The 21,721-nt window shown below is 41.3% G+C and overlaps 1 protein-coding gene and 1 non-coding gene across 20 annotated transcripts in view; both read left to right on the top strand.

The window, feature by feature from the left end:
* The first annotated feature begins 2,055 nt into the window (after positions 1-2,055).
* Positions 2,056-21,721, top strand: part of ACBD5 (acyl-CoA binding domain containing 5) — a 47,784-nt gene continuing 28,118 nt past the window's right edge. For 3 of the 19 annotated variants that reach the window (XM_055274987.1, XM_055274994.1, XM_055274983.1), the window contains exons 1-6: positions 3,325-3,531; positions 3,720-3,885; positions 8,967-9,087; positions 12,348-12,420; positions 20,942-21,056; positions 21,155-21,187. In XM_055274987.1, the coding sequence (XP_055130962.1) occupies positions 3,517-3,531; positions 3,720-3,885; positions 8,967-9,087; positions 12,348-12,420; positions 20,942-21,056; positions 21,155-21,187 (523 nt within the window). In that variant the 5' untranslated portion in view covers positions 3,325-3,516. Of the gene's footprint in view, positions 2,355-3,316; positions 3,532-3,719; positions 3,886-8,966; positions 9,088-12,347; positions 12,421-20,941; positions 21,057-21,154; positions 21,188-21,721 lie in introns of those variants that run through there. The other 16 variants (XM_055274993.1, XM_055274992.1, XM_055274979.2 and 13 more) reach the window with 15 other exon arrangements.
* On the top strand, positions 11,852-11,913 carry LOC129481426 (U7 small nuclear RNA). Its single transcript, XR_008657420.1, has one exon. It is a non-coding gene; the product is annotated as a U7 small nuclear RNA (small nuclear RNA).

The raw sequence follows: 21,721 nt of genomic DNA, 5'->3' as shown, positions 1-21,721 counted from the left end.
TAAGAAGTTGAAAATACAGTATTGCAAAATCAATAGAAAACAAGCAACAAAACAAAAGTGTCTGTCTTCTTTTCTTTGTCCAACATGTTTGGGTATTAGTATTGAAGGAGCTCTATAACAAGTGCAAATGATGTGTGAAATGAATCAGCTCTGCTCAGCATATACACAGAGACTATAAAGATACTCATGCAAATATAGCTCTGCTGTGTTAATTGCTACACGACTTAGGTATGGCAGAAAGATGGCCAAATTTAGATGACCCAGACACTGATGTCACACTAAACTCTTGGAATTGGCTTCTTGGCTTTCCTCCCTGACAAGTGACTGAAATGGGGGTAGGGTTGAATTTTATGAAGATGTGACACTTAACCCCACCACACACATGCACAAATTATTGTATTTCCTTCTTCATGCCTGTGTTATGGCCTGCTAATGGTATACTTTACTTGAATGAACTCATGTGCTCCAAATTTCCTATGGGATACAGATTGATAATATTCCCCATTTTAAGGAAATTACAGCTTGAATAAACTAAATAATGTGGCAAGAAAGCTAGTAAGTTGTAAAGTCAGGGATGGTCCCAGGATTCTGTCTCTGGAGACTGGCCTTTCCACCCCATCACACATGGCTGCTGATCATCAAGACAGGTTTCCATGATGCACAGGATGGTGGGTGAAGTGGGTGGAGACATGTTCACTACACTCACACCTGTCATTTACCAGCAAATCAGCCACGAAAAGCACCACTGTCCTTAAATAAATGACCCCTGCTGGGACTTACCTTAGATAGTGGACATGTTTGAAGCAGCCTTGGCTCACAGCGAGGCTTGGGGCCCCTGTGGAGACTGCACATCTGCCCATTTGATGTAGGAGAGCCTCCCAGCACATGCAGTGGGCATGCCCTGCAGGGAGCATTTTTCTCATTCCACAGAGCATCAATTTTAAGACAGATCATCCTGAATTGCCCTTAAAGCTGAGGGCAATTTGTCCATCCACTCACACATCACTTAAGAGACAGAAAGAAACTTCATTCCGTGTGTGTGTGTGTGTGTGTGTGTGTGTGTGTGTGTGTGTGAAGACATTTCCTTTTCCTCTCTCCCCCGCCAAGGCACCTGCTCAGCACACTTTCCTGTTCGCTTTTTCCTCCTGGGCAGTGCCCATCCTCCCTGCCTGATTCAGATTCTTCCCTGGTGCTGCTGTCCAATATTTATTGCTCAGCTAAGTATCAAAAAAGAGGAAATACAAAAATCTTGAAGGCTACTACGTGCTAGGTAATTTCACATACTTTATTGGAGAAAACAAAATTTTTCAGAGCTTGTTTCCTGACGCAGTCACACAGTGAACTAGCGACAAATCCAAACTGTACTTTGGGCCAAGATAACCCTAAACCCGTTCATTTTCCTCAATCCCACCAGAAATCACCCTAAAGAGGAGGGAGATTTATTTTTTTAAAAAACTGAAACGTCTGTAGGTCACATTTATTATTTCCCATTAAAAATGAAAACGTTTCTATTAAATCCAATAAGGGGGAAATGAATATTCCTTCAATTTAGGTTTGTTCCTTTTATGGAATAAAATAACGCGTTAGATAAGTGTCACTGCTTTTTAGCCACTCATACATTACCATTTGGAATTATTTAGTATTTACAACCCAAAGTTGATTCTCTAATCTATTTCTCATCTTTGTGTGATAATTTTACAAAACGTCCTCTTCATTTTTGAAGACAAAGAAACGTGAAACGTCCACGATCAAATGATTCCCCGTGTTGTATTAGACAAACCCGAAGCAAAGCCTCTGGCGGGCGCTGGAGAAGCCGCAGCTGCAGACACCGCGGCAGTCTCAAGACACCACTGAGTGACTGTCCGTTAAGCTGGAAGCGGATGTGGCATTTCAAAGGGGCACGAAATGCAACTGGCTAGGAAGGAGGGATTCCGCCGCAGGGCTGCTGCGTCCGCGGGACCGAGACGCCTAACCGGAAGAGCTAGCAGGAACGCCGGATGCCGCTGGGAGGCGTCCGGAAGCGCGGCGGAGCGGGGGACTACATTTCCCATAAGCCCGCGGGGGCAGGGCGAGGGGCGGGCGTCGGGGACATTACCGGACAGGCCTTGCCCGGCAATACCAAGGTAAATGCCGGCGCCGCGGCTCCGAGGGAAGAGAAACTTACGATCTGCGCCTAGATTTTTACTAGAACCCTCCTAACCCATCCCCCGAACTGACAAAAACGACTCTTCCATCCGGGATACTTTGGGATTTCCGGGCCACAGGACTCCACCCCCCACAATCTAGTCAGTCCCCCAACCAACGTTGGGACTGGGGCACTTCCCAAATGCCTAAGGACGCGGCGGGTTGCGCTAGTAAGTCGAAGGCCCAGGGTACCCCCTTTCCAGGGTTGACGACCCGTAAAGACTCCTCATTGGCCCCGCCCTCCACGCCCAGTATCCTGTTTTTAATTTTCTTTTTTTTAATTATTGGTTTCTTAAATAGAGCCAGGGTCTCGCCATGTTGCCCAGGTTCGTCTTGAACTCCGGGCCTCAAGCTTTCCTCCCGACTCGACCTCTCAAAAGTATCGAGATTACAGGCGTGAGCCACTGTGCCCGGCCGTCCCCATGCCCAGTCTCCTATTAAATCCCGCTGGAGGTGCCTGGCTCCCTGGGGCTGGGTGGAAAGGGTAGTGTAGGGGAAGTTGCCCTCCGTCCCAGCCCAGTTTAGGAGCCGGCGACCTCCTCTCTCCTTTGGCTGCTCCTCGGACGTTCTTGGCTCAGGGCGGCGAAAACTGTCGAAGACCTGCGGGCCAGGGACTGCTGAGCACCTCCATCCAAGGTCCCCAATGCTTTTCTCCATCTACTCTTTAGAGTGGTGTCACGATTGCCACTGGAGAGGCTAAGTGACTTGCCCTAGGTCACATAATTTAAATGGCAGAACTGGAGTTTCACACAGAACCTGTCCCGACTTAAAGCCCTTTCCTTAGGCCCCATTTACCTTCCTCAAACCTTAACTTAGGAGAGTGCAGGCGCTGGGGACCGCAGAGTCATTTTTGTTGCCCAGCGGTGCCGTCGCGTGCAGCTTTGGGCCCAGGTGCAGAACCCAACCGCCCATCCCCAGCGCGCACGTCGTCCACCCGGCTGCCAGAGCGGACACATCGGTCTGGCCTCGGTTTCCCCCTTCTGAACAAAAGCGCGCACAGTGTGCTCCCCGCACCAAGCCGGGACTGTGGCCCCCTGGACGGGTCTATCTCCTCCTTTCCTGGCTTCCCAGACCCTCCTCTGGGGACAGACGGGCCGCGCGCGTCCTTGCCGCGGCGGCGGGTCGGGTGGGTGGGGTTTGCTGCACTGCTGCTGCGGCGGCGGCGGCGCCAGTGGGTCCTCCGGTGACTCTGGGGCGGGGCTGTGGGGAGGGCACGGACTGACAGAAGGACTCCGGCGGAATGGGGGGTGTGGCTGCTCCGCCAGGGTCCCCAGGGTGGGAGAGCGGCTCCGCGGCCACCGATGCCCGGACCCCCTCTCTCTTCTGCTAGACATGCTCTTCCTCTCGGTGAGTTGTTTTGCTGTCGTCGCGGGCCGGATTCGTGGCCTTAGTCACGCCCCGGGGGAGGAGGAAGGAGCCGGGCCGCTTCGATCTGTGTGGCCTGGATAGGGCAGGGCAAAGGGGAACTGACCCGCTTCGCTCCTGGGCCTCTCCTTTTGGGGCATGTTGATCCGCGGCTGCGCTCCATGTTCCAGTTTCATGCAGGCTCTTGGGAAAGCTGGTGCTGCTGCTGCCTGATTCCCGCCGACAGACCTTGGGACCGGGGCCAACACTGGCAGCTGGAGATGGCGGACACTAGATCCGTGCACGAGACTAGGTTTGAGGCGGCCGTGAAGGTGATCCAGAGTTTGCCGAAGAATGGTACGTGCGCTGGGCCCTGGCTGGAGACGCCTCCTGCAGAGCCCCAAAGCCCCCTTTCACTTTCTGGTTCTAGTGTTGTTTATTTAGCCTTTTTTTCTGTGTAGGAGCCATGTAGTGGAAGGGGAGCTACTAAATATGAATTAATTACCTTTTGATCTTCCAAACTGGAGAAAAATCTAATATCCAGATTTTAAGTAGTTCATATTGTTGAAAACAAAAGTGGTGTCACTTAATGACTGCGGATTTGGGTGTGTTAAAAAAAAAAAAATCCGGGCCGGGCGCGGTGGCTCACGCCTGTAATCCCAACACTTTGGGAGGCCGAGGTGGATGGATCACCTGAGGTCCGGAGTTCAAGACCAGCCTGACCAATATGGTGAAACCCCGTCTCTACTAAAAAATACGAAAATTAGCCAGGCTTCGTGGCGTGCGCCTGTAGTCCCAGCTACTCGGGAGGCTGAGACAGGGAAATTGCTTGAACCCGGGAGGCAGAGGTTGCAGTGACACGATATCATGCCACTGCACTCCAGCCTGGGCGACAGAGCCGGACTCCATCTCAAACAAACAAACAAAAATCTAGGCTGGGGACGCCTAATGCCACACACTCATAGGGTCTACCAGCTTAAGCCTTTTGAAAACTTTTGATATGAAGGGACAGAAAAGAAAGAATAACTACAGTCAATTGTGAAGTAATTTCTCTTTATTTTAATAAATATATATTTTCTACCTTTCTATTTGCTATTCCATTGTACAATGTTCTCTTTTTTATACTCATATTGGACCTTCTTTACAGCTGGTGAGAAAAATGTCATTCCAGTGGCTGATCTCCTTCTTGTATTTAATGTGCTATTTCTCTGGCTGCCTTTTAGATTTCTTTTCTATCTTCGGTTTTCAGCAATTTGACTAGTAGGTGTGGTTTTTCTTCATATTAACCCTGTTCACAATTTGCAGAGCTTTTTGAATTTGTAATTTTATGTCATAGACCAATGCGAAGTTTTTGGCCATTAAATATTTTTCTCTGTTCTAAATGCAGAGTCTTAGAGAGGAAGACATACTTTTCAATTCATATCTTTCTACATTATGTGAATTATATTTCACAATAAACATATTTATTTATTTAGAGATGGAGTTTCGCTCTTGTTGCCCAGGCTGGAGTGCAATGGTACAATCTCGGCTCACCTCAACCCCCACCTCCCGGGTTCAAGCAATTCTTCTGCCTCAGCCTATCCAGCAGCTGGGATTACACGCGTGCGTCACCATGCCCGGCTAATTTTGTATTTTTAGTAGAGACAGGGTTTCTCCATGTTGGTCAGGCTGGTCTCGAACTCTCGATCTCAGGTGATCTGCCCTCCTGGGCCACCCAAAGTGCTGGGATTACAGGCATGAGCCACCGCACCCAGCCCAATAAACATGTTTAAAAAGTAATTTTAGGTGCTACTACTGCGCCACAGTTGTAAAACTAACTGAATACATTAATAATACATTACTATAGTATTTAATATCATGATTTCTGTTTTCATTAATTATCATTTGGCTAGGTAACAAATATTCAACACAAATCATTCAATAAAAATTCATTAAATGCAGATTCAGAAAGTTTTAAAAACAAATATACACAAAATAGTGTTCCATTTGTAATTTCTTTCCTTCTATGGTGGTGTCTGAACCTTTCGTAATTTCTTTTTTTTTTTTTTTAACCTTTTGTAATTTCAAACATTCTATTGGAGGAGGGCATATGGGGGACTGAAAGATAAGAAAGAACAAATAAAATATATTAAAAAATGTATGAACTTATTTAGGTATTGATTTTTTAAGTCCCTGATTATTAGAGTTTATAGAAAGTTATGATTCTAAGAGTTTTATGTAAGTAGTATGTTTATACTTTCTTCTAAAGCACACGTTTTTATAGTTTTTTGAAAATTGGCAAAGCTAGACTGATGTCTCTAGGCCACTATGCCTGTTGACATTATGTACCATTATTAGGAAACCCATATAAAATACAGTTTGTATTTACATAATATTTAAGAAAGTGTTGCAAAGTTAACATACCCTATCGGCCGGATGTGGTGGCTCACGCCTGTAATCCCAGCACTGTGGGAGGCCGAGGCGAGCTAATGCTGAGGCGGGCTGATCACCAGGCGGGTCAGGAGATCGAGACCATCCTGGCTAATACGGTGAAACCCCGTCTCTACTAAAAATACAAAAAAGTAGCCAGGCATGGTGGCGGGTGCCTGTAGTCCCAGCTACTCAGGAGGCTGAGGCAAGAGAATGGCGTGAACCTGGGAGGGGGAGCTTGCGGTGAGCCTAGATCACACCCCAGCCTGGGCGACAGAGCCAGACTCCATCTTCACAAAAATTAAATTAAATTAATTTAAATTAAAAAAAAAAGATACCCTATCAGGCCAGGCGTGGTGGCTCACACCTGTAATCCCAGCACTTTGGGAGACCGAGGCAGGCCCTGAGATCAGGAATTCAAGACCAGCCTGGCCAACATGGTGAAACCCCACCTCTACTAAAAATACAAAAATTAGCTGAGTGTAGTGGCGAGTTCCTGTAATCCCAGCTACTCGGGAAGTTGAGGCAGGAAAATTGCTTGAACTCAGGAATCAGCTGAGATTGCGCCATTGTACTCGAGCCTGGGTGACAAGAGCCAGACTCCAACTCAAAAAAAAAAAAAAAGATATCCTATCAAATGGTAATTGTGTTGGACAACATCCAGTATACTGTTATCCCCTGAAATGAAGTTGATATTAATTGAAGCAGAAGTTTGTTACAATGGATTATAAATATTTTTGTAATACTACTTTTAAACCATTTGATTTGCTCTGAATCATTATGCGAAGAGCAAGATCTTGGAGTTTTTTGTTCCTTGTTTCTCAATCCTTATTTAAGGCCTGAAATAGTAATGAATCCTATGGCATCTATGTTTGGTATGACCTTAACCTTTTAAAATTAAAATTCTTAGCTAATATTTCAAATACATATGAAGTACATCATGTGTGAGCACCTTGAGGACAGAAATCTTACTTGAATGTCTTACACACAGACTACACTCAATAAATGTTCTCGGTTTTTGTATTTTTAATATCATTCACCTAAGCCAATAAACTTATTTGGTTGACTTACTGAAGATATTTTGAGATTAGACTTTTGATGTTTTAAATTTAGGTTTGTGTTATTTAAATAAGTGACCATTTTAAACTGTGGTTTCTCCATTTTTTTCCATCTGCTTTATAAAGGATTGTATCATTAAAACACTATCTATTAGGTACTCCTAAATGTGCATATATTATACAGATAATTATTATAGTGATTTGAGAATTAATTATGCACTCTCGGCCAAACCTGAAACACCAGCTGTCAGTTTATCTGTGTGGTAATTTCCACAGCACAGCTTTTTTTTTTTGAGACCAAGTCTTGCTCAGCTGCCCAGGCTGTAGTGCAGTGGTGTGATCTTGGCTCACTGCAACCACCGTCTTCCGGGTTCAAGCAATTCCGTCTCAGCCTCCTGAGTAGCTGGGATTACATGCACCCGCCGTCATGCCCGGCTAATTTTTGTATTTTAGTAGAGATGGGGTTTCACCATGTTAGCCAGGCTGGTCTTAAACTCCTGACCTCAGGTGATCCACCCGCCTCGGCCTCCCAAAGTGCTAGGATTACAGATGTGAGCCACTGTGCCCAGCCCACAGCTCTTATAAACTGCTAGCTTATGCAATTTACAAACTTTAAAAAATATCTTCTTATAATTTTTATTTTTAAAATTTTGTTATAAAAGTAATATACACTGATGTTTAAAACTTTTTTAAAAACAGATAAGTAAAAAGGAAAATAATCTGTATACTTACTATTCAGAGATAGTCTTTAAACATTTTATGTTTATCTTTCTACTGTACTTTTTATGTATATAAATATTTTGCCAAAATGTATCATATTACGTATGTTGTTTTTAAACTTATTTTTCTAAATTTATAGTAGATCATGGAACTCATACCATTATTTATATTTTTCTACAATATAACTTTTTAGGGCTACAGTTATATATTGTCCTGTTATATTTATATATCATAATTATTTAAACAGTTATTTATTATAAAACATTAACATTCCAATTTTTCAGTTATTGAGAATATTGCAACTTATAGCACTTGCTTATACAATTTGAATTTTTTTTTTTTCTTTTTGAGACAGGGTCTTTCTCTGTTGCCAAGGCTGTAGTGCAGTGGTGTGATCACAGCTCACTGCATCCTTGACCTCCCCAGGCTCAGGAGATCCTCTCTGCTTAGCCTCCTGAGTAGCTGGGACTACAGGGTGTGCCATCACACCCAGCTAATTTTTGTTTTCATTTGTAGAGACAGGGTTTTGCTATGTTGCCCAGGCTGGCCCTGAACTCCTGGGGTCAGGCAATCTGCCCACCTCAGCCTCACAAAGTGCTGGGATTACAGACGTGAGCCACCACAACTGGCCAATTTAAAAATTTTAAGCATGAGAAAAATTATAGATATGCTAGAAACACATATGAAGAATTATCCTGAAATTGATGTCTCCAAAATTACAGAGGTAGGAAGTGAGAAATCTATTTTATCTTAGATTAATTCTTTTTCTACTATAGTGTATACTGTTTGGCTTTAGCCCCAAATTCCTTATCTACTGAGAATTTGAAATTTGGCAGAGTATACATGTAACTTTTTCACTTATGCTAGTCAGTTTTGATTTGTCATAAGCTTTGAATAAAAATATCTTATTAAGATTGCTTAATAATAGTTATTCTATATTTTAGTATGTTTTTAAAGAGACATTTGCAGGTTACTTTGGTTATACCTACAGCATGTCTATTCATGTATTCTTTTATTTACTGAACCATCTTAGACATTGCTATTAAAGTTTAAAATCTCAGAGTGTTTTGAAATCAAAGAAGCAAGCAACTAACAGAACCGTAACTTTTGTTTCTATAAGATAGAAATAAATCATTATCTAAAATATTAATGCAATATAAAATCACTATTAGTATAGCTAAGCTAATTTATAACCTGAGATTATCAGTTGTATTCCCCAGGTGATTTGTGTTTAATGTGTATTTCCAACAGGTTCATTCCAGCCAACAAATGAAATGATGCTTAAATTTTATAGCTTCTATAAGCAGGCAACTGAAGGACCCTGTAAACTTTCAAGGCCTGGATTTTGGGATCCTATTGGAAGATATAAATGGTAATTTTTTGTGTAGAGCTACGCAAGAATTTAAATTTTAATGACATAATTATCATATGGCTATTACTTAAGTGGTTATATATTATTCTGTGCAGAAAGTGTCCTAGGTATTGGGTACAATTTTCATCCTCCAGGTTTTTTTTTTTTTTTTTTTTTTTTTTGAGATGGAGTCTCACTCTGTCGTCCAGGCTGAAGTACAGTGGTAGGATGTCAGCTCACTGCAGCCTCTGCCTCCTGGATTCAAGTGATTCTCCTGCCTCAGCTTCCCGAGTAACTAGGATTACAGGTGTGCACCACCACGCCCAGCTAATTTTTGTATTTTTAGTAGAGACGGGGTTTCACTATGTTGGCCAGGTTGGTCTCAAACTCCTGGCCTCAGGTGATCCGCCCACCTCGGCCTCCCAAAGTGCTGGGATTACAGGCGTGAGCCACCATGCCCAGCCTTTCCAGGTGCTCTTAGTACAATTTTACACAAATAGGAAAATCTTGGGGAGGAGAGGAAAACAGTAAAACCAAAAGGGATAGGTGCATCAAAGATTAAGAAGCATTTTCAGTTAATCTTTACTTTCATGGAGTTTTTTCTTTTTTTTTTTTTTTTTTTTAAGGTAAGAGAAACTCCCAACCTAAGTTAAATAAACAAACTTTAACTGCCTCTTTTGCCTCCAAGAAAAATAATGGCTTTTCCTTGTTTGTGTTGAGCCTTGAAGATAATAAATAACTAGGAATATGACTCAGGTACTGCCATGCTAACTTTTTATCTAAGCTGTCACTTCTGACCTACTGTAATTGAATAGAAATTTGATTTTTTGTATACTTAAAAGAATTCTAAACTAAAAAGTATACTTAAACTAATTATAAACTATAAATTAAAAGAATTATAGACACAGGTACCTGTACTCATCCATGGTGTTTTCCCAGTTGACTAACAGTTGATATTCTTAATACAATTGAAGCCTTCACGAATGTCTGAGAAAAGTCAATTTTAGACTGTACGTTATGAACAGAATATGCTAATTGGTGAAGCATGTTTTATTTATTTATTTATTTATTTTTGAGATGGAGTTTCACTCTTGTTGCCCAGGCTGGAGTGCAATGGCGTGACCTCAGCTCACCGCAACCTCTGCCTCCCAGGTTCAAGCGATTCTCCTGCCTCAGCCTCCTGAGTAGCTGGGATTACAGGCGTGCGCCACCACGCCTAGCTAATTTTGTATTTTTAGTAGAGACAGGGTTTCTCCATGTTGGTCAGGCTGGTCTTGAACTCCCTACATCAGGTGATCTGCCCGTCTCGGCCTCCCAAAGTGCTGGGATTATAGGCGTGAGCCACCCCCCGGGTGGTGAAGCATGTTTTAAAACCCACACTTTTTTTTTGGACACGGGATCTCACTCCTATCACTCAGGCTGGAGTGTAGTGGCACGATCACAGCTCACTGCAACCTCTGCCTCCTGGGCTCAAACAATTCTCCCAACTCAGCCTCCCCAGTAGCTGGGACCACACGCTTGTGCCACCACACCCGGCTAATTTTTTAAATTTTTTCCTAGACGGAGTTTGCCTGTGTTGCCCAGGCTGGTCTCAAATTCCTGGTCTCAAGTGATCCACCTGCCTTGGCTGGGATTACAGGTGTGAACCACCATGCCACACCAGTTTTTTTGTTTTTTTTTTTCTTCAGACGGAGTCTCGCTCTGTCACCCAGGCTGGAGTGCAGTGGCATGATCTTGGCTCACTGCAATCTCCGCCTCCCGGGTTCAAGCAATTCTCCTGCCACAGCCTCACGAGTAGCTAGGATTACAGGCGTGTGCCACCACGCCTGGCTAATTTTTGTGTCTTTAGTAAAGACAGAATTTCACCATGTTGGCCAGGCTAGTCTCGAACTCCTGACCTAAAGTGATCCGCCCTCCTTGGCCTCTCAAAGTGCTGAGATTGATTACAGGCGTGAGCCACTGCGCCCAGCCCATTTTTGTTTGTTTGTTTTTTCCCTACACATTGTGATGCTCAGTTTCTTCACCCTGAACTGGAAGTGCCATAAGCTTGTTTTAAGATTTCTTAGTACTCTACTTTCCTTTAAGATCTTTATGAATTGTCATAAAATAACAGGTTAAATGAAATAGTAATATGTTATTATTTAACTTAATTTTAGTAGTATTATTATTTAATATAATTTGATTTGCCCATTTTAACAAGATTTAATTATTTGCTTCATGTTTTTCCCCTAGAATTGACCTTTTGTGGAGTTAAACTCCTTCGGGGAAAAACATATAAAAAGGGAGGTTTACACGTCTTGCAAAAATTTGAAAGAACTATTATTATTTAGGGGTTTAAAAATTTCCTGTCTCTCACATTTTTAATATCCTAGAAGTGAGAAACCATTTCCATTTTTAGTTCAAATGTACAAATTAGGCTTTTATTTAAATTAATAGAACCTTTTAACCAAAATGTCTGTTCATTTAAAACATGGCTGGCTGGGCTCAGTGGCTTATCCCTGTAATCCCAGCACTTTGGGAGGTCAAGGCAGTGGAACACATGAGGTTAGGAGTTCGAGACCAACCTGGCCAACATGGTGAAACTCCATCTCTACTAAAATACAAAAATTATCTGGGTGTGGGGGTGCATGCCTGTAATCCCAGCTACTCAGGAGGCTGAAGCAGGAGAATCTCTTGAACCCAGGAAGTGGAGGTTGCAGTGAGCCAAGACCATGCCACTGCACTCCAGCCTGGGCGACAGAGCGAGACTCTGTCTCAAAAAAACGAAACAAAAAAACCCATGTCTGAGTGTTATAGCTCTTTTAGAATTTTTCTAGGAGGCTTTCTGGTCTTTACCAGAAAGCCTATTGAGAAACTTATATTAAAAAGAAAAGGAAAAAATAAAACATGCCTGTGACAATGAATGTAGTCTTCTACACTTGATCTTAGCCAAAGCCTGAGAAGCAATAATGTAGTCTTCTAAAACGTTTATTTCTGTTACTGTTCTTTGTAATAATATAAAAACTTTGAAGGGCTCTTATCAAATATTTATGAATGGTCTGTAGTCTCTGGTACGTTACTACATAGATGGGTTATATACTTATTTGTTTTAAATACTATTTAATTTGCTAGTTTATTTGCTGTGATAATTTTCTTCATGGTGGCACATTTAAGACAATCCTGTTATGGCTTTAAGTAGAGCCTGTTTTAATTAGTAACCCTATAGCATCAACTATAAATTGTATTCTGAGCAATTAAAATCAGATGTCTCTTTGTCATTTTGTGAATATTTTCATTTCTAGGGATGCTTGGAGTTCACTGGGTGATATGACCAAAGAGGAAGCCATGATTGCATATGTTGAAGAAATGAAAAAGGTAGGGAAAATAATTCACAGTTAAAATGAAAATTCAGAGCAGCTCTAATTTAATTTGGTTATCAGACAAATTAGCTGCTTTGCTTTAAGGAGATTGTAGTATGTTATACAATAGAATCTAGATTATTGGATTTATTAGGACTTTTCTGCTTCATTAAAGTTCATCTTAAGATAAATGTTTTTTCCCTAAGATATATCACACTGTGATGATGTGATGTTTTATTTTGTTTTTGTTTTGAGACTGAGTCTTTCTCTGTAGCCCAGGCTGGAGTACAGTGGCGTGACCTTGGCTCACTGCAACCTCCGCCTTCCAGATTCAAGCGATTCTCCTGCCACAGCCTCCCGAGTAGCTGGGACTACAGGTGCACACCACTACACCCAGCTAATTTTTGTATTTTTAGCAGAGATGTTTTTTCCATGTTGGCCAGGCTGGTCTTGAACTTCTGACCTCAAGTGATCCACCTGCCTCAGCCTCCCAAAGTGCTGGGATTATAGGCATGAGCCATTGCACCTAGCCTGTTTTTTGTTTTTTAATCTCCCCTATCTTTTTCTATAGTCAACTTCTGGAGAAAGTGTAGAAATAGTAATCTTTGAAAATATTGAAGTCCCTTACTCAGGAGTCTAGAAAGTAGCTGGACTCTCTTGAAAATATTTCTGCTTTGGAACTTTTTACTTAGTTCAACAATATTCTCATGCAAGTTTTCACTCATAAATTGAGGTAGGTATTCTCATCACTGGACTTCTGTAAGAAGTCACATTTTTCTGTGAGTACATAGATCCTTCAGAAGCAGAATAAGATAAGGAAGTTTTCAGGTTCTCTGCTAACTAGTAAGGAGGGGCGTTCATTATTAACTAGCTCTTTTAAGTGTGTCAAAGGCATTCTTTTGAGGAGCAAGTATATGAAGAAATAATGAATTTTAAAGATGATCATAGGACTTTTTTTTTTTTTTTTTTTTTTTTTTTTTTTGAGATGGAGTCTCGTTCTGTTGCCCGAGCTGCAATGCAGTGGCATCATCTTGGCTGACTGCAACCTCCACCTCCTGGGTTCAAGAGATTCTCCTGCCTCAGCCTCCCAAGTAGCTAGGATTACAGGTGCACACCACCACATCCGGCTAATTTTTGTATTTTTAGTACAGATAGGATTTCACTATGTTGGCCAGGCTGGTCTCAAACTCTGGACCTCAGATGATCCACCTGCCTTGGCCTCCCAAAGTGCTGGGATTATGGGCGTTAGCCACCATGCCCAGCCAAGACTTTTTATAAAGAACCGTTTTTATGTTAGACATGGATCGGAGGTTGTGAAATCTAAGTTTGATAATTTTAAATAAATTATCTTTGAACCTAAAGAAAATCTGTAAAAAGGAATAGTTTTTTGCCATATGATTTGATGATATTAATCTCTGTAGTAATTTTTATTTGTTATTACTAGATTTAGACTGTTTTTTTTTTTTCTTTTTAAATTTCTTCTACATTGCTCATAGTCATGCCCTTTATTACATTCTTGCAGTTTTTATTTGGTAGACTTTGTAACAAAGGGCAGAGTTTCGTTCTTTTGGCTATTAACTATGTCAATAACAGAATAACAAATAGGCCTTTCAACAGCAGAGAAAGAAAGATAATCTAAAGCCTTTTGGTTTCATAACTATTTCTCTTTTTTTTTTACCTTAAATTTCTTTATAATTTTTAGGACATACTTCTATAATATGAAGTTGAATTGACACATTAAGTAAAATGTACCCATTTTTCCTATTCAATTGTGTTAATTAATGGTATAGCCACATTTTAAAGTTGGAGGATGATGAAGCAATATGTATTCTGCCTTTTTCCCTAAGAAAGATTAAAACTATATTGCTGCTAAAATAGCTGTAACTCCTTCTTTAATTAAAATAATTTACTCTTTTCATTCACACTTTAAAAATTTCATTGCATATTGTGAATATGACAAAGTTTACAGTGCAATTTTAGAGGTAAACCTAAAAATACCAAGATATCCATAAATTGAAAATTTGATTACTCTTTTGAATTATTTTTAGACTTTAGCTTTATGACTATCAGTCGACAAAATTGCATGTTTCTAAATAATTTTGTGGGATAGCATTTGATTATTGAATTTGGGACTTATTCTAATTTCAGTAATTTACTAATTGAAGCACTTGTTAAATTATCTCCTTAAATATAGTCTTTGTCATTATTCTTTTTTTTTTTTTTTTTTTTTGAGACAGGGTCTGGTTCTGTTGCCCAGGTTGGAGTGCAGTGGTGCGTGCCTCAGCCTCCCGAGTAGCTGGGATTACAGGGGCATGACATCACGCCCAGCTAATTTTCAGTATTTTTAGTAGAGATGGGGTTTCACCATGTTGGCCAGGCTGGTCTCGAACTCCTGACCTCAGGTGATACACTTGCCTCGGCCTCCCAAAGTGCTGGGATTACAGGCATGAGCCACTGTGCGCCTGGCCTGTCACTGTCATTATTCTTTACAGTATAAATCTCATTTTATGTCTTTGCAGTCAGAGGTTTCAGCAATCTTATATTTTATAATGAATGATGTTTTGTAAAAAGTGACTTTTCATAATTTATAAGTTGCCCCATAAAATATCTCTGAGAAAGTTGACTGAATACAAAAATTCTTTTAACACAGGGCATGGTGGCTCATGCCTGTAATCCCAGCACTTTGCAAAGCCGAGGCAGGCAGATCATCTGAGGTCAGGAGTTTGAGACCAGCCTGGCCAACATGGCGAAACCCCGTCTCTACTAAAAATACAAAAAAATTAGCCTGGCGTGGTGGCATACGCCTGTAATCCTAGCTACTCGGGAGGCTGAGGCAGGAGAATCACTTGAACCCGGGAGGCAGAGGTTGCAGTGAGCCGAGATTGTGCCATTGCACTCCCGCCTGGGTGACAGGGCAAGAATCCGTCTCAAAAAATATATATATATATTTTAACATAATAGGATTATGTTTTATAGAAAATTGCTTTTCCTGATTGATAGTGCCCCATAAAATGTCACTGAAAAACTTGATGGAATAAAACATTATTTTAATATAATGTAATAGGATTTTAGCTTTGAGGGAAAGTAATGTGGTTTGAGGGGTAGGAGAAATGCATGTTTCATTGAATAAGATTTATTTGTAGAAGTATAAAATTCTTTTTTTTTTTTTTTTGAGACGGTGTCTTGCACTGTCACCTGGGCTAGAGTGTAATGGCTCCATCTTGGCTCACTGCAACGTCCACCTCCTCAGTTCACACCATTCTCCTGCCTCAGCCTCCCGAGTAGCTGGGATTACAGGTGCAAACCACCACATCTGGCTAATTTTTTGTATTTTTAGTACAGACGGGGTTTCACTATGTTGGCCAGACTGATCTCAAATTCCTGACCTTGGGATCTTCCCACTTTGGCCTCCCAAAGTGCTGGGATTATAGGAGTGAGCCACTGCGCCTGGCCAAAATTCTATTTTTTTTTGTACAAATTTAGGCTATCTTCTGGGGATTTCCAGAGTATTCAGCTAACATTTGAATAATGTGCCTTATGTCTGTTGAATTTAAAAAGAGATGGGTGTACTCAACCCTGGCTACACATCAGAATCACTAGGGGATCTTGTGAAAAAATACAAATGCCCCAGGATGACCCCAGACTAATTATTTCAGGATTTTTAAGAGATTGGGATAATCACTGCAATAGAGGGAGGATTAGAGGATAGTCTCATTAAAGATGGAATCTCAGCTGGGTGCAGTGGCTCATGCCTGTAATCCCAGCACTTTGGGAGGCTGAGACAGGCAGATCACCTGAGGTCAGGAGTTCGAGACCAGCCTGGCTAACATGATGAAACTCCGTCTCTACTAAAATATAAAAATTTAGCTGGGTGTGGTGGCGGGCGCTTGTAATCTCAGCTACTAGAGAGGCTGAGACAGAAGAATCACTTGAATCAAGGAGGCAGAGGTTGCAGGGAGCCGAGATCATACCATTGCACTCCAGCCTGAGCAACAAGCGAGACTCTGTCTCAGAAAATAGGAAGGAGGGAGGGAGGGAGGGAAGGAAGGAAGGAAGGAAGGACCTGAAAGTTACCATGGCCAAGGATCTAGTCCATAAGAAAGAAAGAAAGAAGAAAGGAAGGAAGGAAGATGGAACCTGAAAGTTACCATGGCCGAGGATCTAGTCCATGAAAGAAAGAAAGAAAGAAAGAAAGAGGGAGGGAGGGAGGGAGGGAGGGAGGAAGGAAGGAAAGGAAGGAAGGAAGGAAGGAAGGAAGGAAGGAAGAAAGAAAGATAGATGGAACCTGAAAGTTACCATGGCCAAGGATCTAGTCCATAGCTCAACAACTCTAGAACGCCAACTTTCTCTGAGTACTGAGGGCTGGCTTTTGTTTTAAGGTTTCACGCATAGTAAAGATCTTTTGCAGATTGAGGGAAAAAATGAATGCCAGTTTCTTAGAGTGAGTGATAGGTTTCTACTGATCAGCATACTCAGGATTGATATCTAGGTCACTCTTCAAAAGGTTAGAAGCACTTGGGAGACTGAATTAGTGATTCCATTGAACAGAGTAGAGCATTGGGATTTGTATGGCTTTAAGAGATGTGGTCATTTTGGACCAAAAAAGCCTGAGGAATGTCATTTTGGACCAAAAAAGCCGGAGGAATTTAGTCTTCGCTTTCTTAGAGTATATCTACACCTTTCTAATATATTTTCATCATCTAGAAATGATGTCTCTCACTGAGGAAAAGTGCTGGATAGACCTAGAAAAATTATGGGGCTTTGGATGCCTCTTTTCTGGTGTCCATGCAGCTTACCAGATATTTCTGTGAAAACATTCTTCATTTGGTTGGGTTATAATATATTAAATTAGCTTAGTTAACTTACAACTTTAGACCGGGCTGTCCAATCTTTTGGCTTCCCTGAGCCACACTGGAAGAAGAATTATTTTAGGCCACACATAAAATACACTGATACTAACGATAGCTGGTGAACTAAAAAAAAAAAAAAAAAAAAAAAAAGTCACAAAAAAAATCAGAATGTTTCAAGAAAGTTTACGAATTTGGGCCAGGTGCAGTGGCTCATGCTAGTAATCCCAGCTAGTAATCCCAGCACTTTGGGAGGCCGAGGTGGGTGGATCTCTTGAGGTCAGGAGTTCCAGACCAGCCTGGGTAACATGGTGAAACCCTGTCTCTACTAAAAATACAAATAAATTAGCTGATCATGGTGGTGCATGCCTATAGTCTCAGCTACTTGGGCAGCTGAGATAGGAGAATTGCTTGAACCCCAGGGGCAGAGGCTGCAGTGAGCCAAGATCATGCCACTGCATTCCAGCCTGTGCGACAGAGTGAGATGCTGTCGCAAAAAAAAGAAAAAAAGAAGAAAGTTTGCAAATTTGTGTTGGGTATTTAAAGCCATCTTGGGCCACATGCTGCCCGAGGACTGCAGATTGGACAAGCTTGGTTTAGATAACATCTTCTCTGAGGGTAGGTAGTAGTTACCTAGACTGAGATTTGCCTGTGTCTGCTTGTGTGTGTGTGTGTGTGTGTGTGTGTGTGTAGTCTGTATCTCTGTGTACATGTGCACCATTTCTTGTATTTCAGTATTGGTGTCAGGGAGATAATTTTGCAAATGGCTGAGATCATTCTTGGTTTGTGTATGTTTAAAGTTTCTTCCTCAGAGAATAACCTCTTCAAAAGGGTGGAGGCGAGGGCTGAAAAACTTCCTGTTGGGTACTGTTTACTGTATGGGTGACTGGATCAATAGAAGCCCAAACTTCAGCATCACACAGTATACCCTTGTAACAAACCTGCACATGTACCCTCTGAATCAAAAAGAAAATGAAAAAACAAAGAGAGTAACTTCATCAATTTTGGATGTGTCTTGTTTTGGCTACTGTGTCTTCACTATATTAACTACTGAAATTCTGGTTTGTTGAGAGAATGAATACTCAGTTAATATTTGCTTAGCGCCAATGGATACTCCTTTTATTTCGTTCTGACATTTCAGTCCACAGTTTACTTTTACCCTACGGGGCATGAGAAACCCAAATGCTGAATTTAGTAGCCTTAAAAATAAGAACAAAGTTAAGAAAGAGATCTTTTAATAAGCCTTGAGAAGTAGAGATGTTGCTTGGTGGTCAGGATGTGGTATGCAATTGGCTTACTAGATTCTGCTAACTGAAGGCTTTATATTACGGCAGTGTGGGATAGTGCAAAGGGTGCTGATTTATGTTTGAATTATTTCTCTGCCATTTATTAGTTGTGACTTGGTCACATTAAAGTAAACATTTCTCTTGGTTTGAATCTGATTTATCTCAGAATTATTATTATAATTCAAATATGTTACAACTCAGATATTTATAATAAACAATAAAACATTCCTTCACATGGCCCTAGCCTCATAACAAATGTTTCCTTTAGCAAAAAGAAATTTTGTGATGAAAGCATTCCTTTCACAGTACATTCAGAGGAGCAGCAATCAGATAATTTACTACAAGCTGTAAAATTAAATTATAATCACTAGAACCAGTTACTGTTAACATAGTTCATTCTGTGTAATCTCTCTCAACAACCTCCTCCTACACATATAACACAGTGGGGAATGGTGTTGAAGAGCATGTAATCCTATCAGAGTTGCTGACTACCATAGACCACCAATGATCCATCTTGTATTTGGTTTAGAAATAAAAGCATGTTGTATGAACGAGAATTTTAGGGTTTTGGCCGGGCGCGGTGGCTAACACCTATAACCCCAGCACTTTGGGAGGCCGAGGTGGGCGAATCACTTATGAAGGTGTCTGAAATTGCTTGAAGGTGAGAATTGCTTGAACCAGGAAGGTGGAAGTTGCAGTGAGCCGAGATCACGCCGCTGCACTACAGCCCAGCCTGGGTGATGATGGAGCAAGACTCTGTCTCCAAAAAAAAAAAAAAAAAAAAAGAAAGAAAGAGAGAGAGAGAGAGGGAGCCAGTTCTGGTATCCTTTTTTTTTTTTGGAGACAGAGTCTCACTCTGTCGCCCAGGCTGGAATGCAGTGGTGTGATGTTGGCTCACTGCAACCTCCACCTCCTGGGTTCAAGCAATTCTCCTGCCTCAGCCCCGCAAGTAGCTGGGATCACAGGTGCATGCCACCAAGCCCGGCTAATATTTGTATTTTTAGTAGAGATGGGGTTTTACCATGTTGGACAGGCTGGTCTCGAACTCCTGAGCTCAGGTGATCCTCCCGCCTCGGCCTCCCAAAGTGCTGGGATTACAGGCGTGAGCCACCACGCCCGGCCCCTGTTATCATATTAAACATCCTGTAATTAGCACACACAGAGCTGACTTTATTCTTTTTAATATCTGCAAAATATTTCAAATCTAGAAGTGCTTTAATTTCTTTGATCAGTCACCAATTGATGGCTGTTTAGTTAAATACCTTTTCAGTTAATTTACCTTGCTCTTTAAATTTGATGATTCTAAATTGGCCCATATTTATGAAGGTGTCCGAAAGTGATTACCATTTCCTACTTTACTTTTGTGCCCTATTAGAAATACTACGCTACCTTATTGTTAAAGAACAGACATCATAATTTTTCTCTAACTTCAGTTTTCTATTTGATTTAATGAAAGCCCCTAGTCTTTTTGTTTGTTTCCTTTATTTTTTTGGAAACAAGATCTCACTCTGTTGCCTAGGCTGGAGTGCAGTGTGGTGTGATCATGGCTCACTGCAGCCTCAATTTCCTGGCTCAAGAGATCCTTCCACCTCAGCTTCCCAAGTAGCTGGGACTACAGGCATGCACCACCATGTCTGGATAATTAAACAATTTTTTTTTTTGTAGAGATGGGCCCTTACTATGTTGCCCAGGCAAGTCTCTAAATCCTGGGCTCAAGCCATCCTCCTCCTGCTTTGGCCTGCCAAAGTGCTGGGATTACAGTTGTGAGCCATTGCACCGCACCCCCTAGCTTTAATACACAATTTGTAGGTTATTGTATAAAATTTTACATGAAGCTCATGTAAAATAGTCTTCAAAATGAGAACACTTTTAGATCTTTAATATACTTGAAGCTTTTCTAGGAGTGTATGTACTTTTTTTAAAGGATTCCTTTTATTTTTTAATTTTTGGAGATGGCATCTCACTCTGTCACCAAGCCTGGAGTGCAGTAGTGCCATAATGGCTCACTGTAGCCTCAACCTCCCAGGCTCATGTAATCCTCCCACCTCAGCCTCTGGAGTAGCTGGGACCACAGGCACACACCACCGTGCCTGGTTAATGTTTTTTAAAAAATTTCTATAGAGACAGGGTCTCACTATGTTGCCAAGGCTGGTCTCAAACTCCTGGGCTCAAGCCATCCTTCTGCCTTGGCCTCCCAAAGTGCTGGGATTACAGGCATGAGCCACCACCTCACCCGGCCACAGTGTGTATACATTAAGTATGTGATTAATGTAGATCCTTCAGAGAGTCTATTATGAATGTCAAATCTTAAAATTATTGACAAATTGGAAATAGATTATTTGATACTAGCGGAGATCAAATTAAGAGTTTGTGATTTCACAATATTTGTTTCTTTTGATTACAGATTATTGAAACTATGCCAATGACTGAGAAAGTTGAAGAATTGCTGCGTGTCATAGGTCCATTTTATGAAATTGTCGAGGACAAAAAGAGTGGCAGGAGTTCTGATATAACCTCAGGTTGGACTATTTTACCTATTTTTAAATTCATCAACTGATATATTATGCACATATTAATATTTGTATGTCTGATTTTTTTTCTTACTTTCACGCGCCAGTCCGACTGGAGAAAATCTCTAAATGTTTAGAAGGTAGGAATCATGAAATCATGTAAAAGTTTTGTTTAAAATTTACATGTCCAAAGAATTCTGCACAAACTTATAGAACTTACAATCTTGTCACCCAGGAGTTTTCATTCCAAGCAAACACATTGTATGAAGTTCCAAAACATCATAAACCCTTAAAATTTTAACCCTTAAGTGGTAAGCTATTAAAATATACCAGGTAGTTTACTTAGTATATTCGAAATTATAGCAGAATTCATGGTTTTATTTTGATAGATCATATTTTCCATTTTGCTTTGAGAATTACATTAATAGTACTTTGAATTCAATGATTTACTAGCTAATTTTAAAATGGATATGTTGGCCAGGTGTGGTGGCTCATGCCTGTAATCCCAGCACTTTGGGAGGCGAAAGCGGGCAGATCACCTGAGGTCAGGAGTTCAAGACCAGACTTGCCAACTTGGTGAAACCCTGTCTCTACAAAAAACACAAAAATTAGCCAGGCATGGTGGCACACGCCTGTGATCCCAGCTACTTGGGAGGCTGAGGCACAAGAATCAC

This window comes from Symphalangus syndactylus, chromosome 4 (assembly GCF_028878055.3).
Source record: "Symphalangus syndactylus isolate Jambi chromosome 4, NHGRI_mSymSyn1-v2.1_pri, whole genome shotgun sequence".
NCBI classification, from domain to species: Eukaryota; Metazoa; Chordata; class Mammalia; order Primates; family Hylobatidae; genus Symphalangus; species Symphalangus syndactylus.
The sequence above is the reverse complement of the archived record's forward strand: the minus strand, read 5'-3'. Positions and strand labels throughout refer to the sequence as shown.